We start from the raw sequence: 27,946 nt of genomic DNA, 5'->3' as shown, positions 1-27,946 counted from the left end.
TCCTGAGAACACGTTTTGAAAGGTTTTCCAAAATGTCCAAGATGGAGGGAAATCTAGCCTGACAGACCTCTTGGGTCCTTGGGGCAAATTTGTTCAGCTTAAAGAAAGACACCTACATATACATTTTTAAGCCGGGGCGACAAATATGAGGGTTTAAGTGAGACTGCTTATAACAGTGCTCCCTATAGGCCAATCAGTGCCATTATTTTTGACCAATTTTCTCATGGCCTTTCTGTGTGCCAAATTAGAAAACAAGTTACCGATCTATGCTTGAGTTACTTAACCATGTCAAGAAAAAAATAAATAAGAAGGATTCAGACAATAACAATAGGCGTTTATGGCTTCGCTGAGAACCCTTTAAAAATCTAAAAATATTCCTGGACCATCTGCAGTATCCCAGCGGACCACGAGCCCGAGGTTGAGAAACACTGATACTGTTTCGGCCTATTGAAGTGCAATTGCTTTGTCTGAATGTTTGTGCCTATAGCTTTCCATATTAGGTCAAAATATTATTATTTCTGTATTACCTGCTTCAATTAAAATATACTGAGCAATATTAATGCTGTCTTTTTGTAGGCACTTCCTCTGCAATGGCTCGTTGGCCAAAGCTTATGGTGAAACGAATGGGGTTAAACGCCGAATACGGTCTGTGGTAAACATAGGTTTAGGAGATCTTGTACAATTCGTGCTGTGATAAAGAAAAAAATATTCTGTGTGTTTTTGAAGCGTTATTGCAATCAAAACAACACATAAAAGGTCATGTTAACACTGCCTGATATTATCTCATAGAACAAAACGTATAAAATATCCTCAGCCTGTGTTACTCCTAACGAACCCCATTCAACATTCATTTCCCCGTTAGGAATGGCTGAACGAACCCACCTTAGGTTAGAATTAACCAGAGGAAACGCATTCATTTTTTTAGGACGACAAAACTGGATAGTTACAGATATGAGCTCAAACAAAACCTGTCCTGTGGCGCCATCTCCTGGATCAAGAGAGAACGAGTCGGTCTTCAACGACAACCATCATGGCGGCCACCACACGGCTCATATCAAGGTTGACTGTTGTCACGGGTTAGTGTCTTCTTTCACGCTTCGTCGGCCTTTATATGCAACTTAATACATATGTAAGGTAGGCCAATATATCTGCACTTCTCTGTAGGAAATTAGTGGGGCAGATATGTGTGCTTAGCTAGGCGCAATAGATTGTGTTGTTGTAGCTGACCCTTGGGCTAGTTGTTGGACTTCAATCATTTTATTTCACTGCGGGACAATATTGTAGCTAACGGCCTTTGTAACATTGTTTCGACTAAGCTACATAACTGTTACAGTATATTATCTAACGACATTCTTGAGCATATTTGCTTTAAAAATTACAATAATAATCTGTCCTGTGGTATCTCAACAGCAACAGCCATCCAAATCAGTTTGTTAATGAAACCTCAATATCCCAATTAAGTACATTTAACATGCACATACATTTTCTTAAGAGTAAACTAGGCCATTTTTATCCAACAATCAGTCCTATATTATAGCCCTTGTGTACATAACATCCAAGTTAGTGGTGTCGAGACCTCTCTTTACCTGCTGTGAGCTGCAGCCGATTGCCTCCTACATTTTTGCACAACCCATTGTCTCCAGGAGGGGGCAGCGGGATTGGCCGAGCCGTATGCCAGCGATTTGCTTCCGAGGGTGCCATAGTGGTGGTCGCTGACATCAGCGAGGAGTCAGCCAATCAGACCCTGGACAGCCTGAACCATGACCACAAAGGGCAGGACCACATGGCGTCTGCTGTGGATGTTTCATCAAGGGAGAGTGTAGAGAAACTACTCACAAGCATACAGGTGATTGACTTATGTGCAGACACACACTCACTAATTCAGTGTGTGCTTTGGTGAAATTAAGTTATTATCCTAAACCACATGCTGGCGTTTCATACTAGGAAAATGAGTCAATGATGTAACGTTTTTGGACCTTGACCTAAATTACTCCACTCAGTACTTCAGCAACAAAATCGAGAAGTTAGAAATTGCCTGAATCTGAAGAGACGTTTTGTGTGAGTGAGTCACTGAATGCCGTAAGTGATTAACTCATAAACAATGTGCTGTGATACCCTGCTGCAGTGTCGGTACTTCCAGCCTCCCTCGGTATGTGTGAATGCTGCAGGGATCACTCGGGATGAGTTCCTCCTGAAAATGGAGGACGAGGACTTTGACAAGGTTATCCAAGTCAACCTAAAGGTATTACCCTTTGTTCTTATTGTCCTGACCACAATATATTTATATCAGTGGAAGAAAAGCATCAAGGGTTTCTCTCTCTTTAGGCTCAGTGACTCTTTTACGTTGATGCACTGAAATCAGAGTTAAAACGTTGTTACAATAAATAGTGCTTCCTACCCTCGTCTCCCACAAACCCCTCTCTTTCCCCTCTATCAGGGTACATTCCTCCTGACTCAGGCTGTTGGCAAGGCTCTGGTTGCCTGTGGAGCTCCTAAAGGCTCCATTATTACCGTGGGCAGCATTGTGGGCAAGGCGAGTCCGACATCTTAGCTATTGGCACCCCAGGCATTATCTTTCAAACAGACTTACATTCATTCCTGCCATTCTTTAACCTTCTCTTTGTGTTTCTGGCGCTGTTACCAGGTGGGCAATATTGGACAGGCAAACTACTCTGCTTCCAAAGCAGGTGTGGAGGGCCTGACCAGAACTGCAGCCAAGGAGCTGAGCAGGTGAGGCACACCTGGGTTATGTTCATTAGGGCAAACCGTAGCAAAATGTTTTGAAACAGAGACAAAAATGAGCATTTTAATATTGTACAAGTTGAGATGGTACTGACCCTTTTTGGGCTGTTATCTTCTGTGCTGTGTCTACTGAACATGACCCTGCATTTGATTTCAACACCCCAAATTTGACCCATTCACCAATAGAGAGAAGATGAATAGGCTATAAACATGATTTAGTGAGGAGGGCCGGTCTCCTGATAGCAATGGAATTTAAGCTTACGAGTGTTTTAACAATCCATTGTTCCTATGGCGAAAGATAAGGTGTGTTTCCCAAAACACCAGGCAGAGAAAACATTCACTAAGTGCGTCGTTGGAGCCTGTGTCCATCTGATAGGATCTTTCGGATCAGCTGTCTCCATTCAAATCTTATTTTAACATTAGAATTAGTCCACAAAACTGACGGTGGATCAGCTCCTAGAGATATATTATTACTTGGCTGCAAATATTGAGGTTTATTGTAATGCTTACTCTATAATAACTTAATCACAGATTTGACACATCATGTTGTAATACATCAGGAAATTACAGACAGTGTAGCCTACAATCATTTTTAAAAATGTTGCCTTTATTTATCTCGGCAAGTCGGTTAAGAACAAATTCTTATTTACAATGACGGCCTACCCCGGCCAAACCCGGACGACGCTGGGCCAATTGTGCGCCGCCCTATGGGACTCTAATCAACGCCGATGTGATTCCGCCTGGATTCGAACCAGGGACTGTAGTGTCGTCTCTTGCACTGAGATGCAGTGCCTTAGAACGCTGCGCCAGTGGCAAAATAGAACTCAACTGACTGAAATAGATCGGCCCATATAGCCTTTAAGCCTACTGTATGTTTTTTTTGCAGTCAGCTTAGTTTTCATTTGAAGCATGTTTTTATCTTTCACTTTGTTTGTGCCAATTGCAAAGACATTGGCAACTTTGCATTGGGCGGTCACAGAGCGACAGATAAACGCCTTGATTCTATGTTTAGCGGAGACCTTCTGTGTTTAAAAGTGACTCCGAAGGGAGCAGAAAAAAAGCATTAAATGACCACTTTGCTGTTCTACGAGTAAAGAGCGTTTTCAGGTGCAACTTCACTAACGCTGGTTTTGGGAAACAGCTCGGAGTTTTAAGGATGCTCCTATGAAGGTTCTAATGAACTTAGCCTTAAGATGCGTTTGGGAAACGGGGCCCAGGTGTGGTGTGAAGTATGAATACTGCCTAAAACCTAACATACAACTGCTCTCTTTCTCCAGATATGGGATCCGGTGTAACTGTGTGCTTCCAGGGTTTATAACCACACCCATGACTGATAAAGTACCAGAGAAAGTAATCAGTCAGGTACGACTGAGTTCTCCTTTTTTATATTAGATACAAAGTCACTGTTGTTTTTGTATAAAAGTGTGTTTTTAACTTGCTGTGTTTGTGTGTGCAGCTTACGTCCATGGTGCCACTGGGGAGGATGGGAGAGCCTGCAGGTAAGAATACTGTATACATACTGTACACCTCTGTGCAGTAGAGCACATCACAAATGCAGAACTCCGTTCCCTTTATAATCAAGTTATAAGACTTAACCTCGCTCTGTCTCTGTGTGTGTGTAGAGGTAGCTGATGTATGTGCCTTTCTGGCTTCGGATGACTCTCGCTACATCACTGGAACCAGTATTGAAGTAACAGGTAATGGACCCACCGGAAATACATTCAAATGATTGAGTAATGTTTAACAGGAAATGCCTTTTTTTTTTTTTACTGCTGTCCTGTTGACAAAAAGCATTTCCTACTCACCTCCAGGAGGCCTTTTCATTGGCTGAGACAACAGTCCATCATCCTCATTAAGACCAATGAGGCAAGTTCCCATCTCGGTCCAGGAATGGAGTATCGCTTCAACGTTCACATTGTGCCTTCGCTTGTAATAATGCAACTGATTGTTTTGTAAATCTAGTCAATATGTACAAGGTAAATGTGCAATAAATGAAAACCAATGTTTGTAACTTTTGAGATCTCGTGTTGCGGAGAGAGTTCACAATACAGAGAGCGGGTCAGTGTTCAGTGGTTTCCCAATGTAACCAAGTTACACCTCAACGCTCTACATTTATGTACAGTTACTATCATTTAACTAGTGAAACTTCTACTAGTCATTACTAACAGGGTTGGATTTAGATGTTTATGAACAGAAATGGCTGGCTTCACACATGCAAAAGGTACTCTAATACAGTATGCACACAGAGAAAATGTGTTGGCATGTGGTTTAATTGGAGACTTCGGACAGAAAACAACAAGCCAAGAACAAACCGAGACAGTGAAACTAAAGCAAAACAAAAACCAACAGAAAACGTGGCAAAAAAATGAAACCCAAATGAAAGAGAGCAGTGGACTGTAGAGCGAGAGGGAAGCAGGCATAGATCAGAATCAAACTGGAGTGAAAACACTAGAAGGGATCTTTTGGGGTGTTGAGGTGCTAAATAGTGGAAATAAGGTTGGGATGTGACTGATTCTGGGTTAACTGGAGATTTGTGAATGTGGTTGTATTCAGCTGTCTGAGCCGCTGAACGCAGCAAGTCGAGAGGAATCAAATTGAAAATGATTCTAGCTATTGTGTAGCCCCGGGCAACATGCAACACCAGCCAGTTGAGAGAGAATGAAACAGGAGAGGGACTAAGAAAAAATAACAAGGGAGTCGAGCAGATCTTTTTAAAAAGATTATATATTACAGAAACAAACATTTAAAAAAAAAATACTTACATAAAATACTTTCTCTTTTCAGCACCATGTTTTGTTGAAACATTTGTCTTTAACAATAAAACTAACCAATAGATGCGATTTTCACTCGAAATAACAAGGTAATTTTTTTTCACCTCTGGTTTAGTTAGGTCAACCCCCCCCCCCCCCCCCCCCCCCCCCCTTCTCTGCAATATCAAAAGAAAAACAAACCAAAATACCCATAATGATATTCAACCCCATAGCCACATTACTTACTTATAAACAAAATCGTAATAATTCTTCCCCAGGTGGTTGCTAGAATTTTCCCTCCCTCCCGCTTGCTGTCCCCTGCCCACTGTGTTCTCACAACCATAGAATCCCGGTGTCTGTTTGTCGCCCACGCCATACTCCTGCAGCACAGCGCAGCTCAGCATTGGCAAACCGCAATGAAATGTAACAGCACAGTACAGTTGATTGCTAAAGGGTTACAATGAGATATCGCCACAAATGACATGTTTTATTTTTCACCAGAACTGTTGACATGCATAGACCAATGGGGTGCGCACAGATAACTCGGGTTAATGTTTTGTTTAATATGTATTTAATTGTTTTAACCATCAAGTGAGAACTACAGGAAATAAATACAAAATGAAATACCACATTCGACTGGCATATTTGGCTTGTCGTTGTTTGAAGCACCTTGTTTGTTTTCAATAAATACAATAGAATTTCACTATGTCTGTACAAATGGATTCTAATGCACATTTCCAGTAGGAGAACTGGTGACAGCATCATGTGGCTGTGATGGAGACAAACTTGAATTATTCACGCTGAATATATTAACGCTTTGGTATAATTAGCACCTTGCCACAGTTTTTGAAAGCATGCATTTATTCACTGTTGTACGAGATAACTTTTGGCCGTCATCTATTAAGCTCATACACATATTTAACCCTGATACCTTCCCTGCTTGAAAAGAGACGGAATGTCACAAATCCTGGTAAGTAACCCTGTGTTCTACATAAAACAAGAATCAAATTCCAGGCATCACACCTGTAAATACTGGACTGGTTTGATGGCATTCTGGCCTATTCGCTGGTCTCGGAACGACAGTTCTGGCCTGTGTATGACAGTTGTAACAAGGATTAAAAATACATGTACCGTACATCACGTTCAGTACAATTTACAAGGTTAATGGCTTTTGATTCATTGGTCCTTGGAGAAGGCAAAGACACCCTTCCGTCCCATTGCATGCAACATTATTGGCCCAATAATAAACAGCCATACAGTTCAGAGACAGTACATTGCTGTTAGGACTTTATTATTACAGTACTGAGCAAAGAGATGTTCATAGTCACATCTTAGGTTAAAGCCGCGATAAAACTAGAGATCTCACCGCTTTGCTTCCACTCCACAAAGCACCGTAAAGTTTCTATTCACCCTCCTCTAGTGTGTTTGACCAGCTTTAGGATAACTAGGCTGATACAGTTGTTTGGTACAGAATTTCACTGTGGAGATGAATAGACCATGAACTTAGCTAGACAACATGGACGTCTCCGTTTTGTCAGGCCTGGTTGGCTACAGGCTCGGCTGTTTTCCAGTCCTCCGTGCTCTTCGTGGAACTCCTATTCATTCATTGGTTTCCCCTTAATGTGGTGAGGCAGCAAGTGAGGCGTAGGATGGGGCGGGGCTTAGATGCAGAAGACGTACAAGTGTGTGGGGAAGGCAACGCAGAGAGGTAGAGTGGGTGAGACAACTGGAAAGAGAGGCAGCGGGAAGAAGAGAGGAGTGAGAGGGGGGTTCCGCGATGGTGGGCTCTGGTGTGCACGGAAGGAGGAGACGGCTCTTTGGGCCAGCTGTTCGTTGGAAAAGAACACGCTTTTATTCTGCAAACGGTCAGAACTCTATCTCTCGTTCTCGCAATCGATCTTTGGTCTCCTCTTCGTGAGAATGTTTGTGTTCTACTTTTCTCTCGTCGTCCATTTCTATTTGGGAGATGTTTTCCCCTGGGCATGTACTTGAGTGAGTGCATGTCTGTTTCACAACAGTATTTGTGTGTGTGTGTATGTATATATAAATGGTCGGGAATTAACTTGATATCATGAAATACATTTGCAAATTACTGGACATGTACTGTATATTTGTGTGTGTGTGTGTGTGTGTGTGTGTGTGTGTGTGTGTGTGTGTGTGTGTGTGTGTGTGTGTGTGTGTGTGTGTGTGTGTGTGTGTGTGTGTGTGTGTGTGTGTGTGTGTGTGTGTGTGTGTGTGTGTGTGTGTGTGTGTTCATCAGTGTAAGTGTATATTCTATACGTGTAGGTGTTTCTCATTTCTCTGCACGGTGTTTTAGCCCAGGAAACAGACAGGTCCCACTTCAAAGCCAAATTTCTGGTTGCTCTCCCCAAAGTCTGTGATCTTGAGGTCCCGCAGGGGAAGCTGTTCCACCTGGGGCGTGTTCACCTCCACCACTGTCCTGTCGAAGCCCTTACGATACTGCAGACAGACAGAAACAGAGAGACAGGTGAAATCACTACACGTGCAGCAAGGGTATCTGCCTAGGATTCATTATTATACTTTGATTGTGTGTAATGGAAAAATACAGTTCTGTAGTAATACTTTTTGTAGTTATTCAATTAGCCTACATCAGATTAAAAATAGAGCAACATTCAGGGAATTCCTTTTTAAAAATCTAATGGGGGGATGTACCCCCGGACCCCCTATAAAATCTCAGGTTTCTTAGTTTACTTTTTGAGATACTTGAGATGCGCATCCATAACTTGAATGTCCGCACACAGAGGTGAGTAAGCTAGAGATGACCTTTGGTTACCATGACTCCCTGGAAAACACTGGCAATTGTTACTGAATATGACCACACTGTTTAAATAAACCAATTAAATAAGACTCACAGAACAGCCGTCGACCAGGGCCTTGATGTATGGGCTGGTCTCGTAGCTGAGGTCCTCATCGTTGGCGCCTTGGAAGTGTAGCGCCCTCTTGTGGCCGTTATTGGCCGTGCGGTCGGCCCAGGCCACGGAGCGGTGGCAGTGGTAGGTGAGGTTTTGGCGGGCCTGGACACTCAGCAGCCGCAGGAAGCCCAACTGGACCACGCCGATCGGCTCGCCATTAGAGTCCACATACGAGAGCTGGGGGGGAGGGGAGGACGCCCCATGAAATAAAAACTCAGATAAAGCCAATAGATGTGAACTCTATAATAAGCATGAAAGCAGAGTGTGATGTCTCAAACCTGACATTAAATAAACATGTTGCTTAGTGACAGTGTTATTATGATAATGCTTTGATCATTTTCCTGATCGACCTTCATCTTTACCCATTGGTTGATATCTAGGTCAAACATAGCACACTAATGGACTATAATGAACGTCCCTCTGGTGCAATAAACCCAAACTAACCTTGCTGCCAGTTGCAAACTCACTGTACCAGGAGCCTGGTTTCTCCGTGGTCCAAGAGCTGAGCTTTACCTAAGAGAGAAATAGAGAGACAATTACACTTACGTAGAGTTTGTGTGTGTGCATTATTGACTGACAGGCCCAGTCTCTCTTCTCACCGTGTCTGCGCTCTTGCTGGGGTACAGGCAGGTCTCCCCACCGGCGGTGAAGTTACAGAACACCTTGAGAGAGTCGCGAGAGCAACCCTGGTTGGGGTCGATCCAGTACTCTCCTACAGGGGGGAGCAGAGAGACGAGGCACGGCTAAGTACCAAGGAACTCAAATTCAAATGTCTTAATGTGACTAAAATGACAATGTGAAGTCGCCATTTATCTTTCTCTGCGTTGCTGGTGTCTTAACCAAATAATTAGCATAGTACACAAATCTCCATCAAAACCCATCTGTTTCAGCTAGAGATATGGTTGTTTAGGCTGCGTCTCCATCCCCCGGATCCGCCGACGCCGGCCTGCCGTGTCTGGGTTGGAAGGTGGCTGAGCTACAGCGATGTTTGTCAGACCAGGAGACATCCCGAACGGTTTGGGCTGCAAACTAAGGCAGTGAGCTCCAAAAGTGTTGGGACAGCGACAAATGTTTGGTAGTTCTGGCTCTGTCAGCATTTTGGATGCGAAATTACACAATGACTAACTATGGAACATTGTTTACATGTGTATTAAAGTAGCCAAACGTTTAACATTTGGTCCCATATTCCTAGCTGTGTTTGCTGTTTGTTTTCGTTGTTTCCCAGATAATTTTGTGCCCAATAGAAATGAATGGTAAATAATGTATTGTGTCATTTTGTGAGTTACTTTTATTGTGAATAGAATATAATATGTTTCTAAACACTTCTACATTCATGTGGACGATACCATGATTACAGATAGACTTGAATGAATAATGATGAGTGAGAAAGTTACAAATGCACAAATATCATACCCTCATACCCCCTGCTAACCTCTCACCATTCCTATTACAATGGAAGTTAGCATTTTTTGGGGGGGTATGATATTTGTGCATCTGTAACTTTCTCACTCATCATTATTCACGATTCATTCAAGTCTATCTGTAATCATGGTATCGTCCACATGAATGTAGAAGTGTTTAGAAACTAATATTATATTCTTATGTTAGAATTGCCACATTTTTGTGAATTGTTTTATGCCTGAAAGCCCCGTACCGTCTTTGAGCTCTGGCTGGCCGAGTTTCAGGTCCTGACAGGTGCGTGCAGGGCTGTCCTTGGTGCCCAGAGGGAAGCGCATGGTCTCGATCTCCTGTCGCAGCGAGTTCAGTGAGCCGAAGATCTCCTCCATGCCCTCACTGCCTGTCAGGAACTCTGTGCCGGTGGCGTCGGCTGCGACCGCCTCTGCGTCTGTCTCGGACAGCATCCGGCTGGCATCGATGGAGCGCTTGGACTTCTTGGAGATTTGGATGGGCAGCGGCTGGATGACGTCGCCTGGAGGACCCTGATTGGAGGCGGGTCACAGAGAAAGGTTATTACTGGGTGATAATCATTCATGAGATTCGTAGATTTAGGTCAAATTGAACTTATATGTTTGAACTGAAAACTGTAGATGTATGAGAGCATATGCTATGCTCTAGAATGATGTAAGCAACTAACCATAGATATAGGCAGGACTAAAATACGAGTATTTAATTAGTTTCATGGAGTAAACTGAATATGCAAAGGATGGGTACTCACTGGAGGCCCAGGGGGTCCTGAGACACCCTTCTCTCCCTTGGGACCAGCTCCTCCCTGGAACACACAGACAGGAGATAGAGATTTGAACAATACTGTACACATGGGACTCAACAGTGACTATAATATGGAAGCAGATATTCCACTAGAGAGAGTGCGGAGGAGGACGTTCTACTCACTGTAGCACCCTTAGCTCCCTTGACACCTTGGGGACCCTGGGAAAGAGGCGCAGGGAGGTCAGGGTTATCATTCAATAGACGCTAACTATTACCACTGTTATACGGCCATAGAAAAGAGGACATTTTAAATTGATTAGAGAGCGACAGAATTATGCAAGACACAAAAGGCATGGATGCATTCTTGCTTAAATCTCTCTATGTTACCGCCTTTTTTAAATTTTAGAATATACACAATGCAGATAGAGGATGTTACGTGATATATTGGTAAAAGAACCAGGAGAGGTGATGTAGAAGTGGTTACTCACAGGCATGCCAGCAGGGCCACCAGGACCGATAGGCCCAGTGCCTCCAGAGACACCCTGAAACACACAGGAAATGCATCAGCACTGAACTCAACTGTTTGTCGACGGGCGACAGAATACATGTTCAGGAGGGACGTGTCGTACAGACACAACAACAGATTATTTTGAGTGTGCGTGTGCTCAGAGGAAATGTACGCTCTCTTTCAAAGCTCTATAATGTCCGCTAAGGAGAGACAGGTGTCACTCACAGTCTCTCCCTTGTACCCGTGTGTCCCCTGTGGCCCTGGCAGTCCTCTGTCTCCCTTCTCTCCCTGCTCTCCGGTGGGCCCAATCAGACCGATCAGACCCGAGTGGCCCTTCTCCCCCTTGTCACCGCCCTCGCCTCGCAGTCCTGGCAAGCCTGGTGGTCCCTTGAAGAGAGAGAGTAAGAGTAAGATGGTACTGTAGCTAAGGAAGTGGGTATATTCACTTGAAGCATCAATATAGCACTGTATGCCCATAGATCAACACTGTGGGAGATACAATCTATTATAGATCTATTCATGTACACATCTTATCTCACCAGTGGTCCGGGAGGTCCCTTCTGGCCGGCAAGGCCTGGAGAACCTTGTTCGCCCTGGAAGAGATCATCAGAAGGAAGTTAGTGACACTCAGCCTAATGCACCAAACAGCTCAGCTACACTGTTAAGCTCATAGCTAGTAGTAGTGAACAGACGATAATAGACCCTATAGAGCAGAGGGTAAGACAGATGTACAGACAGACAGACTAGAACAGTAGACGGAACCACAGACTGAACAGCCCAGTCTGTCCATGGAAGCGCGGGATCATCTCACTCACCACTGATCCAGGGAGTCCTCTCAGACCCTCCGTTCCTGGTTTCCCTGGTTGACCCTGAGGTCCGACGGGGCCTGTCTTTCCTGGAGGTCCGTTAGCACCTGGGTCTCCCTGGGGGGGGGGGGGGGGGGGGGGGGGGGGGAGAAAGGAGAAAAAAAACATTGATAAACTTCAATATTCCAAATCCCCAACGTGTGTTGAGCAAATATTTGGGAAAAAATTGACAGAGAAATATACATTTGGTGTCAAGTCTGTCTGGCATGGCGTGCAAACCATCACTAGACAGATAGAAACGATCCACAGGCTAAACTGCCAGTGCCAATACATTGAACGGCGACCTTTGAACTCTTACCTTAGTTCCCTTCTCTCCTTGTCGTCCCTCTGGCCCTCTCGTTCCAGCAAGACCCTAGGAAGTAAGCGATGAGTAACATTCTCAACGTTATGATGCTTTCACGACCGCCTATCGGCCACCTAGTAGTCTTCATTGAGTAGATATATGCACCTATCAAACAGAATACATTGGGAACAAACAGATATGTCTGTGGATGATAGTTGTGGTTTGGCCTGTTGTGCTGAACGATCTTACCCTCTTTCCAGGTCCACCAGGGGGTCCATTCTCACCCGTGGGTCCTGGAGATCCCTACAGTAGAGAGCACGATCACCATTATAACGCCTCAGTGACCTATGCAGGGTCAATAATAACTATAGAGAACTGAACCAAAATAAACATGGTTGTTTTAGAGTTCCATAATAATCTACATTCTAGACAGGCCTGAAGGGTGATCTGCTCGGAAGGACTTTAATCTTGCAGTGCCATTTTATGTTTCAACAGGTGCTTCAACATGGGAAATACACTTTCCTGGGGCTTTAATTGAGATGGTTTATGGCTGGGACTTGCATACCAATGTCCACAGTGGCCCCTTAGTCCTCTCTGACCCCATTACATTTCTCAATTCTAAATGGTTTTGGATACATCTTAAGGATGTGCTTCACATTACAAACACTACTCTTGCCGGGAGCCATTTTGAATCGGGGCGATGGTAAACGGACAACATATGACCTAATGACATCCAGTTCAAAGTGCTTAATGAAGGACAGTCCTGAAGATCCCATGTAGTACCTATAGTAAATTAGGGCAACTTACAGCTTGTCCTTGTTCGCCGTCCTCTCCCCTCTCTCCCTTTGCTCCATCTTGACCCTAAAGAAGAGAAACAGAGTCATTATCAATGATGGTAATTGCTAAGATGGTGTCAAAAGTAGATACTTTTTGGGGGTTTTAATCATGGAAAAAGATTCACAGATACACCAGCAGAGACACATCTTGCACTCACTAGGCCTGAAATGGTATGAACACCCGCATTGGAATATCTGTTTAACCACAGCAAAACAGATCTAATGAAACGTGTGTGAAGAGTGTTTAGATACTCACTCTGGGACCGAGTTCACCAGGGGGACCGGGGTCGCCAGGGAAACCAACAGGGCCCTAGGAGAGAGACACAATGGCATTACGTTTGACTTACAAACTTTACAGACCAAGTGTGATTTTTTTGTGACAGTGTTTTCCTATAGAGTGCAGTGTTTGACATACAGGGTTTCCTTTAGGTCCGTCGTCTCCAGGGCCTCCTCTTCCACCCGCAGGGCCAGAAGCACCAGGTTGTCCCGCCTCTCCCTTGTCACCATGCTCTCCACGTGGGCCCTGCCATTGGACAACAACACTGTCACTCGCAGTACAAAACATCTATGCATAGAAACATATATGTGTGTATGGGACAATACCTTGAGGCCCATGAGAAGAAGCAAAGAGACAGAGTAAGGATCGACCTCTCACCTTCTTTCCTGGCTCTCCTCCGATTCCAGGTGGTCCAGCTTCACCAGGCTCTCCCTGTCAACACAACGTGTTCAGTTCTCAGAACATACATGTACACACATATCATAGCTACTACAACAGCACGTGTAAATCGAGTTATTGTGAAGTCATGTATACCTTATCTCCCAGGTTTCCAGGGTTACCCAGACCACCAGGAGGACCTTGAGGACCCTGAATAAACAAACCGATACACATCATAGCGTCAACGATATAAAAACAACAAGAGTCATACCCATAATAACATATATGTCTTCAAATCAACAGGAAAACTACAGTAGGTATTTATGTGGGATGGCTTCATAACATCACCAATAGCATAAAAACTCCATCACAATAAAATCATTTGATATGATTATTCTATAGTGAGGAAAGAGTTCTGGAACGTTTTGAGAGAAGATTAGTACTCACGTCAGCACCGCTGGGACCAGCAGGGCCACGGGGTCCTGGGGGGCCAGGTGGACCCTAAAGAGACAGATAGGATGAGTTTAGCAATATCCTAGTGTGTTTCATGCGAACAATACCTCTTTCCTGAACTATTGTGATTGGCTTCATGAGATCCAATCATCTGTTGGGTTGCTCCAATTTGTCGTCGACTCTCACCATTGGTCCGACATCTCCAGTCTCTCCCTTCTCTCCTGATGGGCCTGGCAATCCCTGCAAGATACATTCACAGTTAGAGATGCCATTGACCTATCGCGTCACAATCACACGTTTATTGTACTAAGGCTAACATCATATAGTCATAACAGAAATCAGTCATCATACCTGCAGTCCAATAGGACCTGGGGCCCCTGGGAATCCTCTTGATCCTTCATCTCCCTTGGCTCCAAATGGCCCCTGCTGACCTCTGGCTCCTAGTTCTCCATCAGCTCCCTGAACAATGGAGATATTAGTGAAGGGGACATTTCTGAGGGGCACCATGCTATGAATTCCTATGTGTCTGATGCAATATTGATGATACACTGTACGTTGATGGAGTTAAGTGTTTCTACTTACAGCAGCGCCGGGTTGACCGAGTGGACCCATTGGCCCTGGTGGACCGGGAGGACCCTGTTGACACACAATGTTTCATTGTAGCCAAATGTATCACTGTACTTCAGCAGAGAAAATCCTATTTATAGTATATTGTTCAGACACAATAGATGTAAGGAACATAACAAGATCTGTGGATTTGACACGGACAGCAAAATAAGGGCGGTAATGTCACTCACATGCTCTCCTTTGCCGCCCTTTGCTCCCTTCTGTCCGTGCTCTCCAACCTCACCCTGTAATACACAATTCACCACCAAGGCCTTTGTTACGAGAGGTTTGAAATTAGCATTATGATATAGTTTCAAGTGGTTTGAAATGAGCATTATGATATAGTTTCTCAAGTGGTTTGAAATGAGCATTATGATATAGTTTCTCAAGTGGTTTGAAATGAGCATTATGATATAGTTTCAAGTGGTTTGAAATGAGCATTATGATATAGTTTCTCAAGTGGTTTGAAATTAGCATTATGATATAGTTTCAAGTGGTTTGAAATGAGCATTATGATATAGTTTCAAGTGGTTTGAAATGAGCATTATGATATAGTTTCTCAAGTGGTTTGAAATTAGCATTATGATATAGTTTCTCAAGTGGTTTGAAATGAGCATTATGATATAGTTTCTCAAGTGGTTTGAAATTAGCATTATGATATAGTTTCAAGTGGTTTGAAATGAGCATTTTGATCAAGTTTCAAGTGGTTTGAAATTAGCATTATGATATAGTTTCAAGTGGTTTGAAATTAGCATTATGATATAGTTTCAAGTGGTTTGAAATGAGCATTATGATATAGTTTCAAGTGGTTTGAAATTAGCATTATGATATAGTTTCAAGTGGTTTGAAATTAGCATTATGATATAGTTTCTCAAGTGGTTTGAAATGAGCATTTTGATCAAGTTTCAAGTGGTTTGAAATTAGCATTTTGATATAGTTTCTCAAGTGGTTTGAAATTAGCATTATGATATAGTTTCAAGTGGTTTGAAATTAGCATTATGATATAGTTTCAAGTGGTTTGAAATGAGCATTATGATATAGTTTCAAGTGGTTTGAAATTAGCATTATGATATAGTTTCAAGTGGTTTGAAATTAGCATTTTGATATAGTTTCTCAAGTGGTTTGAAATTAGCATTATGATATAGTTTCAAGTGGTTTGAAATTAGCATTATGATATAGTTTCAAGTGGTTTGAAATGAGCATTATGATATAGTTTCAAGTGGTTTGAAATGAGCATTATGATATAGTTTCAAGTGGTTTGAAATTAGCATTTTGATATAGTTTCTCAAGTGGTTTGAAATTAGCATTATGATATAGTTTCAAGTGGTTTGAAATGAGCATTTTGATATAGTTTCTCAAGTGGTTTGAAATTAGCATTATGATATAGTTTCAAGTGGTTTGAAATTAGCATTTTGATATAGTTTCTCAAGTGGTTTGAAATTAGCATTATGATATAGTTTCAAGTGGTTTGAAATTAGCATTATGATATAGTTTCTCAAGTGGTTTGAAATTAGCATTATGATATAGTTTCTCAAGTGGTTTGAAATTAGCATTATGATATAGTTTCAAGTGGTTTGAAATGAGCATTATGATATAGTTTCAAGTGGTTTGAAATGAGCATTATGATATAGTTTCAAGTGGTTTGAAATGAGCATTATGATATAGTTTCAAGTGGTTTGAAATGAGCATTATGATATAGTTTCAAGTGGTTTGAAATGAGCATTATGATATAGTTTCTCAAGTGGTTTGAAATTAGCATTATGATATAGTTTCAAGTGGTTTGAAATGAGCATTATGATATAGTTTCAAGTGGTAATACAGTAGTTTGGATATGTGATAGAGACAGATGATTGTTACTAGCCTTGTCTCCGTCCTCTCCTGGAACTCCGATGGATCCGGCTGCACCTGGCAGACCCACTGGGCCCTGGACACCGTCACGCCCAGCCGGGCCAATCGGACCTTTCTCACCCTGAGAGGGAACGGGGTGGGAGAGAGAACATGTATGAGACATAGAGAATAGAGAAGAACAATGACTCAATCTGACAGCTCTTTATATTGGATATGTGTTGTAAAAGTACTCACAGGCACTCCCTTCTCTCCTGATGGTCCTGGAGGCCCCTGGGGGCCGGGTCTTCCTGGGGGTCCGATGGGACCTCCGCTGCCTGCCTGTCCTCTCTCACCTGGGGATCCCTGCACAGGTATGGTTACAGACATGATTACAGCCAAGGTGATGTGGACGTCAACAAATACTGTGCATCACATTCTCTTTTCACAATGATTCATTTCAGATGTAATTATTGCCAGACGTACAGCTGTTCCGGGAGGTCCTGCTGGGCCTTCACTTCCTTTCAGTCCGCCACCTCCCTAAAGACCAGACAGGAACAAGTTAAAACACTGCATGTGCAATCTATATTCAGTATGACATCTCGCCCTGTGATATAGAGAATAGTGTGCTATTTTAGATGCAGGCAGAGTGTTGGTTAGCCTGCTCACCGGGGTGCCAGGCATTCCTCTCTCTCCAGGGAAGCCTCTCAGTCCTGAGGGCCCGTCTTTCCCGGGGCCTCCTGGGGGACCAGGGTCTCCCTTCGTTCCCTCCTTGCCAGATGGTCCGGAGAGTCCCTGCTCGCCTGGTGGTCCTGGAGGCCCGGGGTGACCGCGCTCGCCCAGAGGGCCAGTCTCTCCTGAGGAACCCTGGGACAATCAAGAGGAGGAAGAGGAGGGAAATGAGTAATGAAGATGGAATGTGAATGGTGGATATGATCTATAAAAAATGGATTGGACACTGGACAATGTAAATAAAAGAAAGTTGCATTAATCTTACCTGAGGGCCAACAACACCTGGAGGCCCGGGTGGCCCAGTCTTTCCTTGGAATCCCTGTGGAATAGAAAATTAAATGAATTGGGTCTTGAATATAGCCTTGTGTAACCCCTAATGCAATCAGCTCAGGCAATCATGTGTGTATCGTGTGAGGAAGTAACAGTAGAGCATGAACAGTATAATTTGAGATCAACTACAAAAAACAAAAAAAGGAAGACATGGCACTGTTTGTAAGATACATTTATTTCTGATAGCGTGTACGCCACATGTTCCGGACACGAAAACAGACTTACAACTTCTCCTCTCTGTCCAGGGTGTCCGGGCAGTCCATCCTTTCCTGGTGGTCCCTGGGTAGGAAACAGAAAGAGTTGAGGGAAAGAAGGCACTTACCGTTTCAAACTACACTAATCATTCTTAAATGATTGCTATATATAGTACATATTGTGGCCTTACGGGAGGTCCCTTTGGCCCCGGGAAACCGTTTGCTCCTTGAGGTCCGGGCAGTCCCTGAAAGATACAATGGGAGAAGGACAGGTATAAGTCTCTCAACAACATGTATGTTATAGTGGCACGGCAAAGTGTATATCGTAAACAAATACATGAGAACTCCAACAACCTACCCTCTCTCCTGGTGGACCAGATGGGCCGTCACTTCCTGATGTACCCTAGTAAAAAGAAATAGAAGCCCAGAATTAACACCATCACATGCAGCTAACCAATATTCCAGCTTTATTATGACGTGTCTTCCCTGTGGTGGCCAGTAGGTGAACTGACAGTGCTGTTGAGCATTAAACCTCCGTAAATGTATTGTTGATATTCTAGACATTGTCTTACCTTGGCTCCTGATTTCCCAGTAGACCCTCTTGGCCCTCTCTGACCCCTGGGGCCCTGTTGGAGAGATATGGAGAATCGATTAGGAATGGTATGGGCATTTGGTTGAGTGTTTCTGATCCACTTCAAGTTGGTTCATCTCAGTAAACTAACCAAACTGTTGTTTGTTCCCATTACAATATGAGCCCTGGTTTAAACAGCGATGCATAAACTATAAAGAGAGACTTTGACAATCAACAGTAATATAAATACGTGGAATTTAGTGGAGTTGAACTGTACCGTTGGTCCTCTTTGTCCTCTAGGTCCAGACTTTCCAATCAGACCCTGAAGAAACACAGACTCAGTCAGACAGACACACAGGCAACATCAGCCACCAGAATCAACTTCAGTGCTATTGACTTTGTACCTGGGTTACATCACTCATAGAACACACTGCGACAATTTGAGTTTGAATTCCCTTACCCTTGTTCCCTTCTCGCCGTTGGTTCCAGGGAATCCTGGGAAACCGAGGGAGCCCTGAAAACACATCAAGCGTTTGTTAATCTAGCATCCGTATTGTCAGTCCTTTTATTAAGATAACATTCCAATTGTTACCTGCAAACAATTCGAAGGAAATCGGGGTTATCGTTACCTTAGGTCCAAGTCTTCCAGGATAGCCAGGAAGTCCAGGAACACCAAGTTTACCCTGCAATCAGATACTGTCATTAATGACCCTCTGACGAACCTATCAAAATGACCATAAACAACAACATAGACGGAACCACCATCATGTAAAAGTTGGCCAACCAGGTAGGTGTGTTATGAGATACTTTCAAATATAGTGTCATTTTAATCAAGATAAAGAAACTTCTGTTATACAGAATATGAACCCTACTCTCACCTTCTCTCCAACCAGACCGATGGGCCCGAGCTCGCCAGGGGGCCCAACACGACCCTTTGGCCCCTCAGGACCGTCCTCTCCTCTGGGGCCGGGCACTCCACCCTCTCCCTGTTAGCAGGAACACACAGGGGAATCAATCAACACTGATACATAAAACCACATAACCATACATTAAATCAAATGTGAATCAATACATAAACCTTAAATTAAAAAAATAATTGTATGCAAATAACAAGGCAAGAAACAAGGCAAATAACTTCAAACATGTAACACGACATTGTAAAACAGTACATAATACTTGAATATAATTATTTGGAGGAATTATTTAATAAACAACATGTATCTTACTCTCTCCCCCTTGACACCAAAGTCTCCTTTAATTCCAGGGAAGCCATCTTCTCCCTAAAAAAAGGCAATTGTGGTTAATATTGAAAGCTGAAGGCCTTATGCGTATGGTCAATCAAGTGTTTGGGATGTTGTCCCTAAAATGCACAAATCCAAATAAAGTCTTCCTAAGAACTCTTACAACATAAAGAATTATGAAAACGTTGGTGGAATAATATTTAAAGTGTAAAAAAAAACAGTATGTACATCTTCTCACGTTTAGGTCAGAGAGAGACAATGAACTTGACACCTGTGTGGCTTTCGTGTCTGAAAGTGTGTCACAGTGCGCCCTCTAGTGATCCTAACCTAAAAGTACAGATACCAGTGGCTGATCTCTGAAACTGCATAACAATGGCTGTGTCATTCACAAAATACATGTTAGTGGGCTGAGAGAAATAACTTCACAACATTTCTAAACGTATGTCGAATCAATCTAACCCAAACACTAACGTAAATGTTTCAGAGGCATTACTATGCCCACGACATTGCTGTCATCATGACACAGGACCAGCGTTGTACGTCACCTTCAAGATACCAGAAGCAGTTCTCAAAGTGAGAGGCTACTTATTTTTTTATCTAAAAGATAAGATGTTTTATTGTCACATATACTATTCGGCAATCCCTGATACATTGGATGAGGTCACCTACCTTCTCTCCTTTGTGACCCTTCAGTCCACGGATACCTTGAGTTCCCTGCAATTACAACCGGATTAGGAGGTCAGTCATTAATCAGGTATTATCGTCACAGATTAGGGACAATTAATGACGACTTTAGCAAAAAAAAACTCATCTCACCTTAATGCCACGAGGGCCAGGATAGCCAATAGTTCCCTGAGGACCGTTGGGACCCTGTATGAAGATAGGAGAGAGGGTTAATGATGCACTACCTCACACAAGACACAACGCATAAGACATAATATATAGGCAGGCATCTTGGTGGGGATTTTGGCACGGAGGTTGACTATATTTTATGAATACTGTGCAGGAGAGAGACGATTAGAGGATCTCACCTGGTTTCCTTTGGTGCCAACAGGTCCCTCCTTTCCTGGGTGACCCTGTGAGGTGAAGAGAGTATCAGAGGTCAAGAGAGGCATTATCAAGGGCAACTTCAATTCAAGATGTGCTGATTACTTGTTCTTACCACTTTGTTCCATGAAAATGCAATAAAGTACTTAACCTTTTTGACCAGTGGAATTCTGCGCAATGCATTATTTATTTTACCTTTATTTAACTAGGCAAGTCAGTTAAGAACAAATTCTCATTTTCAATGACGGCCTAGGAACAGAACGACAGATTTGTACCTTGTCAGCTCGGGGATTTGAACGTGCAACCTAACCACTAGGCTACCCTGCCGTCATCTCATGTTAAAAAATCTCTGCAGATTACCAATAATGTTTCCATTGCTCTATTATAACATACAGTAGAGATGAGTCCAATATAGGTCAGTGAGTACGTGACTTACAGGGGGGCCGTCGGCTCCGGGCATTCCTGGCAGACCAGGTTTTCCTGTGGGGCCCTGGGGGAGGAGATGAGAAGAAAGTCATGAGTTTACTTGACTACTGATGAAAATACTGGTAACAATGTTATCATCACTCAGTCTAAATACACTAGGACCTAAGTTACAAAGTACACAATACTTTGTCTCCTTGTCAATCATTCCTGGCTGAATATTCTGAATGTGACGCTTCACTAGTTGTGACAAGTTCTGGAGACTTTACTGGAGCCCGTCGGGACGGTCAATATCTTTATGAAGATTCATTACATAGTAATTACACACACAACAGTCATGGATCACTTTGATCTCTTACCTTATCTCCCGGGGGGCCGTGGGCTCCCTGTGGCCCTGGCATTCCCTGAAACAATCATGTCATACGGTCAGATCTGGTCAGAGATACATCGCTTGGGACATTATTACCACAGATTACAGTTGTGTTATTAGAGGTTGCTTATTTTTCATTGGATCATCCCACATTGTAAGGAGGCGAAAATTTGAATGTGATATCCAGTCATTTGCAAGTGTTTAAATTGGCTAAAATCTGTCCCCAATAATGTGTCTCCTGCTCTGTGACGTTTCTCACCTGTGTTCCTGAGGTACCCTGCTGCCCTGGGGGCCCTGGCTCTCCTTGGGGACCCTGAGAGAGAAAAAAGAGAAGAGAGAAGAGGAGGAAGGAAGAAGAGAAGGTTTGAGACTTTAAGAATGGTTTGCTCTCAATGGGAATACATCAATATGTTCAACTCCACAGAGGACAAAAAGGACAGAAAAACATTCACTGACCAGGTTTCCTTTAGGACCGTGGGGACCGTCGTTTCCACGCACACCCTGAAAGAGGAAAAAGAAAATAACATAAAATAGAAAAGACTGCTAGTTATCAAAGCTATATGCAGGGTAAACAACACACATGACCTTAAGTGGCCTTCTACAAAATGACAATCTAGATGTACTAGTGATAAGAACATGATCCTGTACGTTAGGGGCATTTTAGCTGGTGACATGAGGTTGATGTGGTCTGCTGACACTGTTGATGTGGTTCCTGGTCATATAGTTGCCTACTTTAGGGGTGCTTAGTACTTTCAGGGGTAGTATGAGGGAAAAGTTGTCATTCTGGGATGTAGTGAAACTATCCCAGTGCAGTGTTTGCTTGGTCATGGTGTTGTGTTAGGGTGCACCGTCATTGGCAGATCATTTGGCATATTTTTTAACCTAAAAAAGGTTTAAGTCATTTAACATATTTCAATATATTTTTTCCAATATGTTTTATCCTAATATGACGCTTTAAGGTAAAATATCTTGAAATAAGATATAATAATTACTTGCATAAAGCCTTTTTAGGTTAAAATAAGTGAAATGATCTGCCGATGACATTAGATAATTTAGCTTGGTACAAAAAAAAAGCAAGGAAAAAAGCACACATTTGAAGTTAATTATCCCTCAATATAAGATATTTAGGCTTGCTTATATTCACTTTTTGCAGTGTAGCTTCACAGCCAAGTATATTTTGAGTAAAACTGACATTCAAGTGTGGTGCACCAATGTGTGTACTTACAGGAGGGCCGGGGATTCCGTTCGGACCTTTAGGCCCGAGCAAACCACGAGGTCCCTAAAAACAAGAGCGAAACAACAAACGAACACAGAGAGAAAAAGCCAGGAACGGGTCAATAACAAGCCAGCTAAAACAGGTAGTCGGTAGTATAAACAACACAATACACACACTATTATCCCAAAAATGTGAACGTGATGGTAGTGAGACGGAACCGATGTCAACGGTAGCGTCAGAAATACACTCACGGGTTCACCTGGAAGTCCTCTCGGTCCGATGTCTCCGTCGTCTCCCTGGAAACAACACACACACACACACACACACACACACACAAAAGGTGAATGATAGAGACAGGATGTGAGGAAGGAGGAAGGAATTTGAAGGATCAATGGGGTCATGTTAAAAGACCACGGTGAGAAATGTAGAAATGTAGATGCAGTGTGTGTGTGGTTCTAGGTTCAGTGACCACTCTACTCTAGTTCTGGGCTGATAGACTCATAGTTGTATAGATCTCTATGGAGACATGGGACTGATAGGTCAATGTCTGATGTTTCGCCAAACTACTTACCCTCTCTCCGTCCTCTCCAGGACCTCCTAGGGGTCCCAATCCTCCAGTATCACCCTAAAATGGTGGAATAGAGAGGGAGGAAGAACAATTAAAACGACAGCATGCTTTATCACACTTCGATTCCACTCTGTTTTCCCTCTGTTTCCACTCTGTTTCCGTCATGGGTAATCTTCCTTCCTGGGCAATAACCACGAGTGACAATAGTTCCAGATGGAGTGGCTTGGTTTTCCCGGTCCCTTGCTGCAACACGATTTCATTTCATGTGATACTCAAACTCTCTTTGTCGAGGCCTCTACCATGTGTCTACTACGGTGGTGTGCTGGGTTGACCTTCGACCGTGAACTCACCCGGTGTCCTTTGTCTCCGGGCAATCCAGGCAGTCCGTCGAAACCACGGTCCCCCTGCGGGAGACAGACACGTCGAGTCAGGGGGTGGAGAAAACGGAAAGAATGTGTGCGGCTGTTGGATGAATCCATCGACAACACAGTACCGCGGCGTGTTCAAGGCGCAGCAGTAAGCCAGAGCATCAAATGAAATCCGCACTGAGAATGGAAAACGATTCATGTGACCTGAACAACGATTCAAAAGCAACACGCATGCAAAGTCGAGGCCATACAGACCGTTTCAGAGAACTTACGTGAGGTCGTAGAACAGAATCGGGAAGAACAGATGATGTTTACGACAAAACAAGCAGCTGAGAGCTTACCTTAGGCCCGCCCTCTCCTGGCATGCCTCTGGCGCCATCAGCTCCAGCACGACCCTGAGGGGAGATAGAGGGAACCACACAATCAAATCTATTGTCACAGCATTCGCGTTTATTCTAATCTGCATGGCTGTAGACATAGCATACCATTTAGTGTGAAGCAATGTATTGGGCATGCATACAACTAGCATGCTAGTATCAACACTGGAATGTGGGCAGAGCGCGTCCGAAATGGCCCCTTATTCCCTATTTAGTGCACTACTTTTGACAGGGGCCTATAGGGAATAGCGTGCCATTTCGGGCGGATTCATAAATACAGTAATGGAGATCAGATTACGCTCACTTACTCTTCTTCCTGATTTGCCGAGAGGACCGCTCAAACCCTGTGGTCCTCTGGGGCCCTGAAAAAAAGAATAGATGTCTGTGATGAATGCCTGTCTGAATTGAGTATCGATAATAAACACATAAAGAGAAATAGTCTCTACTACTATACTACAGTTGAGGGAAAACAACCGTCTCTTCGCAACTGACCAGCACTACAGTGGTGTAAAGGTACCTGTATAAAGCCAATCTGTGGTCTGAGTCAGATATAGGGGGAAGAAATGTCCACAGACGTGGTTCTGGGATGAATATCTCTTTACCTGAGGCCCAGGATCCCCACTCTCACCCTTCAGACCAGAACTTCCAGGGGTACCCTGACATAGAACAGAAACAACCCTTATTGCGGAGGAACACACAGACGTCAATCAAATAGCCCAGTCACTCTGTTTACTTTATCCCCGTGATGATCTGGGGACCATCTACACACGGTCAATATTCTTATGATACAGCGACAGACTGTGATTGGAGGAAAAGGGAGGGTACACACCAGAGGTCCTGTGCGTCCAGTGTAGCCCATTGGTCCGGGTGGTCCCTTCAGAGCCAGCTAAGAGAAAGGAGAAACAACAAGAGGTCCCCGTCAGCCCTTAGCCATTACTCAGACCATTTTGAACACATGAGAACTGCACTTAAGAACACTGACCCGAAAGAGATTGCATTCAACCTGCATGTTGTCTTGTGTTCGTTAAATCATTCGGGGTGTTTTTGTAGTGCGTGCTAAAGCTGTGTGATAAACCAGTGTGACGGACAGTGTTGAACTCTCATCCCTCACCCTGGCCTGAGACAGAATGGCCTGAGCCTGGGCTTCCTGTGCTGAGACCATGGGACCCTTGTCTCCTCCACTGCTTCCAAAACGGAACTACAGAGAGAGAAAACATACAATTATTCCCAATTAAGGCAGTTTGTCATCTTCAACCTTACGACTCAGTACTGGAGTCTGAGTCGGAGACAGAAACAAACTGATGAAGAACAGGGTAAAGATTAAGACTGTTCAAAGACAACAGAGAGAGAGAGAGAGAGAAAATGTATGGAAACGAAAGGGGAAAGAAAGAACGTAAGAGGGCCGTAGGGATGATTGCCAGACGGGCATCAGTCGTTCACTCACGGGCAGCATGACAGACGTTCCGGGGGGGCCAGGGACGCCATCGGCACCGGGGATACCAGACTTTCCAGGGATTCCCTACAGGAGGAGATACCAGCACAGTCAACCACCACAACAAGACAACTAAAGCCATAGAGAAACAATACATCAAGTGTAACTTGTTCAGAAACACAGATATACATTAGATAGTAGGTAAAGTAGGACTCCCGAGTGGAGCAGCGGTCTAAGGCACTGCATCTCATGGTTCAAAATCCAGGCTGTATCACAATAGAATACCGTGATTGGGAGTCCCATAGGGCGGCACAGTGTCGTCCGGGTTTGGCCGGGGTAGGCCGTCATTGTAAATAAGAATGTGTTCTTAACTGACTTGCCTAGTTAAATAAAGGTTAAATAAAAACTCACCCTCTCGCCAGGATCACCAACAGAGCCAGGAGGGCCAGATGGGCCATTAGGTCCGGGGAGACCCTAAGGGAGAAGAAGAAAAGTTTGGGATAAGTACAGTAAATAAAGGTATTCTATTCTATGAGACGCATTTCAGTGGAAAGAGGTGGATGAAATGCACTTACTGCTGGTCCCTCTGGTCCCGGAGGTCCCTCAATCAACATACCCTGTGAAGAATGTAAAACATGGGGGACTGAGAGACAGTGGTGGTATTTCAACGGTCAGACGTTGCTACTTATTTCCATATCAATTCCATCCACAGGAAAATCGGGGAATCCTCTGGCCTTGTGGTAACTCGGTGTTCGGGACAGCTAAACTGTTTCTTGTGAAACGTACGTTGACTACTGAATGTTGTGGTGCCCCCTGTAGATGAGGAGGTCACAGTGCACAGGAGTAGCTATAACAACGAAACGACAACGTAAATGGCAACTCACAGGCTCAAGGACAGCGGGCTCTCCCTTCTCTCCTTTTACGGCACTCACTGAGGCCTGAGGAAAACACACATGTAACCCACAATACAGCACAGTCAATGCATATGCCTACAGACCCGACACACACTCCACCAAGAGCTTTGGTCAAACCTGCCGACATGGCGTGTAGCCAACAGGTTGAGGTAGAAATAATCATAGAGGTCGGAAATAGTCATAAAAGCAAATACACGAATAACAGTTGATTCCCACGTCACCCAAAGGTAGCTCAAAATTGTTCCATGGCACGAACTTGGAGAAATGCGGTGTTGTAGCGTTTGTTTGTAAAAGCAAGGGAACTATTTTAGAGGTTAACCATTTCTCAACAGGCATCGTTTCATAGGACATTTTGTAGCTCCTTATCAAACTGGACAAATCAATGGCTCATCGCCAAGTTACAGAAAACTACCTGCAAAGGATGTGTTCTGGGTTGATAATATCACATACACAACATAGTATTAATGAGAGATACATTCAGTACAGACAGAATACTGTATATACTGTGGTCTTTACTACCAAAAGGCAAATGAGCAGAGTGGGTTTGAATCATAAAATGGTCGCCAAAAATATTGCTATTTACAAGGTTGTAGAAGCAATAGTTCACCTGTTTTATGTCCGAAATACTATGTAATCTTAAGAGTACTCTAAAGAGACCACAGTGTCTAAGTGTATAAACAAATAATGTAAATAAGTCCAGACCCTCGTTGGGCGCCAACTTTTATCAAGTCTCCTCACTAAAAAGTCTTCAGGGCATCCTTCACTCGGGGCGACCTATAACCTCAAGCTTAATAGCAAGTCCAAATGGAGACATACACATAGACAGGCATTAAAAACAAATGAGATCCGAGCCAGATCATTTGCTGCGCCTTTAGTACCTCTTTGTGTATGCATACTAACTAGAGTATACACCGAGTATACACAAATCCTATTTCAGCTCCTGCTAGGATTGAAAGAAAGATTTGGTGGAAGCGCAGTGACTTACGCCTCCCTCGTCTGTCACAGCGGACAGGGCGGGGCCCATGTAGCCGTCAGTCTCTCCTTCGGGCAGAGGCTCGTTGTAGTCCTTGTAGGAATAGTCGTATTCCTTCATGCCCAGGTCGCCAGTCACATACTCCTCAGTAAAGGCCTCGACCTCACCCCCTGCCTTGGCCAAATCTACCTCCTCTGCCACCAATGTCTCCTCCACCTGGGGCAGAGCGATGACGGAATGGAGGTGCCAACAGAGAGAAAAAGAGCAAAGAGAGAGATAGAGAAAGAGAGAAGGGAGAGGAAGACAGGAAGAGGAAAAAGATCATAGAAAAGAAATCCAAGACATTGACGAAAAGTAAAGTGACAGTAAATGATAGATGAAGAAGCAGAGAGATACCGGGAGAAAAGGAGACGGCAGAGAGTGTGGTAAGTCTTACCTTTTACAAAACACAGATACTGACAGAGGGACATAGAGCATAGTGACACCTGGTGGACATCAAAGGAACAGCCAGTTCTTCCGGGAATTTCCTCACCAAAGCATGGAAAGCTTAAGGTCCATTCATGCT

General features: G+C 43.7%; 2 protein-coding genes across 6 annotated transcripts in view; one reads left to right on the top strand and one right to left on the bottom strand.

Annotated features, from left to right (window-relative positions):
• Window positions 1-989: 989 nt before the first annotated feature.
• On the top strand, window positions 990-6,121 carry hsd17b8 (hydroxysteroid 17-beta dehydrogenase 8). Of its 2 annotated transcripts, none has more exons than XM_021560556.3 (9): window positions 990-1,076; window positions 1,644-1,846; window positions 2,126-2,242; window positions 2,438-2,533; window positions 2,645-2,730; window positions 4,020-4,104; window positions 4,199-4,241; window positions 4,365-4,439; window positions 4,554-6,121. In XM_021560556.3, the coding sequence occupies exons 1-9, from the start codon at window positions 1,031-1,033 to the stop codon at window positions 4,571-4,573; spliced, it is 771 nt and encodes a 256-aa protein (XP_021416231.2). In that variant the 5' UTR covers window positions 990-1,030; the 3' UTR covers window positions 4,574-6,121. The 2 variants fall into 2 exon arrangements, with proteins under 2 accessions (XP_021416231.2, XP_090084605.1); XM_090228479.1 differs by having other exon boundaries at window positions 1,000-1,134.
• A 636-nt stretch (window positions 6,122-6,757) lies between these two features.
• The window catches only part of LOC110487595 (uncharacterized), a 43,968-nt gene continuing 22,779 nt past the window's right edge, over window positions 6,758-27,946 (bottom strand). For 3 of the 4 annotated variants that reach the window (XM_036970721.2, XM_036970726.2, XM_036970727.2), the window contains 58 exons: window positions 27,394-27,597; window positions 26,379-26,432; window positions 26,070-26,111; window positions 25,906-25,968; window positions 25,507-25,581; window positions 25,174-25,260; window positions 24,892-24,948; window positions 24,665-24,718; window positions 24,371-24,424; window positions 24,027-24,080; window positions 23,668-23,721; window positions 23,321-23,374; window positions 23,001-23,045; window positions 22,759-22,812; window positions 21,990-22,034; window positions 21,793-21,846; window positions 21,523-21,567; window positions 21,177-21,230; window positions 20,725-20,769; window positions 20,510-20,563; window positions 20,363-20,407; window positions 19,679-19,732; window positions 19,331-19,438; window positions 19,082-19,135; window positions 18,913-18,966; window positions 18,730-18,774; window positions 18,454-18,507; window positions 18,240-18,284; window positions 18,073-18,126; window positions 17,913-17,966; window positions 17,623-17,676; window positions 17,295-17,492; window positions 17,112-17,165; window positions 16,884-16,991; window positions 16,663-16,770; window positions 14,993-15,046; window positions 14,778-14,831; window positions 14,547-14,654; window positions 14,382-14,435; window positions 14,190-14,243; window positions 13,899-13,952; window positions 13,743-13,796; window positions 13,503-13,610; window positions 13,344-13,397; window positions 13,059-13,112; window positions 12,501-12,554; window positions 12,267-12,320; window positions 11,918-12,025; window positions 11,642-11,695; window positions 11,328-11,489; window positions 11,083-11,136; window positions 10,778-10,813; window positions 10,602-10,655; window positions 10,080-10,365; window positions 9,025-9,137; window positions 8,870-8,938; window positions 8,366-8,602; window positions 6,758-7,952 (listed from right to left, as the gene is read on the bottom strand). In XM_036970721.2, the coding sequence (XP_036826616.1) occupies window positions 7,806-7,952; window positions 8,366-8,602; window positions 8,870-8,938; window positions 9,025-9,137; window positions 10,080-10,365; window positions 10,602-10,655; window positions 10,778-10,813; window positions 11,083-11,136; window positions 11,328-11,489; window positions 11,642-11,695; window positions 11,918-12,025; window positions 12,267-12,320; window positions 12,501-12,554; window positions 13,059-13,112; window positions 13,344-13,397; window positions 13,503-13,610; window positions 13,743-13,796; window positions 13,899-13,952; window positions 14,190-14,243; window positions 14,382-14,435; window positions 14,547-14,654; window positions 14,778-14,831; window positions 14,993-15,046; window positions 16,663-16,770; window positions 16,884-16,991; window positions 17,112-17,165; window positions 17,295-17,492; window positions 17,623-17,676; window positions 17,913-17,966; window positions 18,073-18,126; window positions 18,240-18,284; window positions 18,454-18,507; window positions 18,730-18,774; window positions 18,913-18,966; window positions 19,082-19,135; window positions 19,331-19,438; window positions 19,679-19,732; window positions 20,363-20,407; window positions 20,510-20,563; window positions 20,725-20,769; window positions 21,177-21,230; window positions 21,523-21,567; window positions 21,793-21,846; window positions 21,990-22,034; window positions 22,759-22,812; window positions 23,001-23,045; window positions 23,321-23,374; window positions 23,668-23,721; window positions 24,027-24,080; window positions 24,371-24,424; window positions 24,665-24,718; window positions 24,892-24,948; window positions 25,174-25,260; window positions 25,507-25,581; window positions 25,906-25,968; window positions 26,070-26,111; window positions 26,379-26,432; window positions 27,394-27,597 (4,413 nt within the window). In that variant the 3' untranslated portion in view covers window positions 6,758-7,805. The remainder of the gene's footprint in view (window positions 7,953-8,365; window positions 8,603-8,869; window positions 8,939-9,024; window positions 9,138-10,079; window positions 10,366-10,601; window positions 10,656-10,777; window positions 10,814-11,082; window positions 11,137-11,327; window positions 11,490-11,641; window positions 11,696-11,917; window positions 12,026-12,266; window positions 12,321-12,500; window positions 12,555-13,058; window positions 13,113-13,343; window positions 13,398-13,502; window positions 13,611-13,742; window positions 13,797-13,898; window positions 13,953-14,189; window positions 14,244-14,381; window positions 14,436-14,546; window positions 14,655-14,777; window positions 14,832-14,992; window positions 15,047-16,662; window positions 16,771-16,883; window positions 16,992-17,111; window positions 17,166-17,294; window positions 17,493-17,622; window positions 17,677-17,912; window positions 17,967-18,072; window positions 18,127-18,239; window positions 18,285-18,453; window positions 18,508-18,729; window positions 18,775-18,912; window positions 18,967-19,081; window positions 19,136-19,330; window positions 19,439-19,678; window positions 19,733-20,362; window positions 20,408-20,509; window positions 20,564-20,724; window positions 20,770-21,176; window positions 21,231-21,522; window positions 21,568-21,792; window positions 21,847-21,989; window positions 22,035-22,758; window positions 22,813-23,000; window positions 23,046-23,320; window positions 23,375-23,667; window positions 23,722-24,026; window positions 24,081-24,370; window positions 24,425-24,664; window positions 24,719-24,891; window positions 24,949-25,173; window positions 25,261-25,506; window positions 25,582-25,905; window positions 25,969-26,069; window positions 26,112-26,378; window positions 26,433-27,393; window positions 27,598-27,946) is intronic. The other variant, XM_036970728.2, reaches the window with a different exon arrangement.

This window comes from Oncorhynchus mykiss, chromosome 30 (genome assembly GCF_057628025.1).
Source record: "Oncorhynchus mykiss isolate SJ-2025 chromosome 30, ASM5762802v1, whole genome shotgun sequence".
NCBI classification, from domain to species: domain Eukaryota; kingdom Metazoa; phylum Chordata; class Actinopteri; order Salmoniformes; family Salmonidae; genus Oncorhynchus; species Oncorhynchus mykiss.
This window is presented reverse-complemented; position numbering and strand designations above follow the sequence as displayed.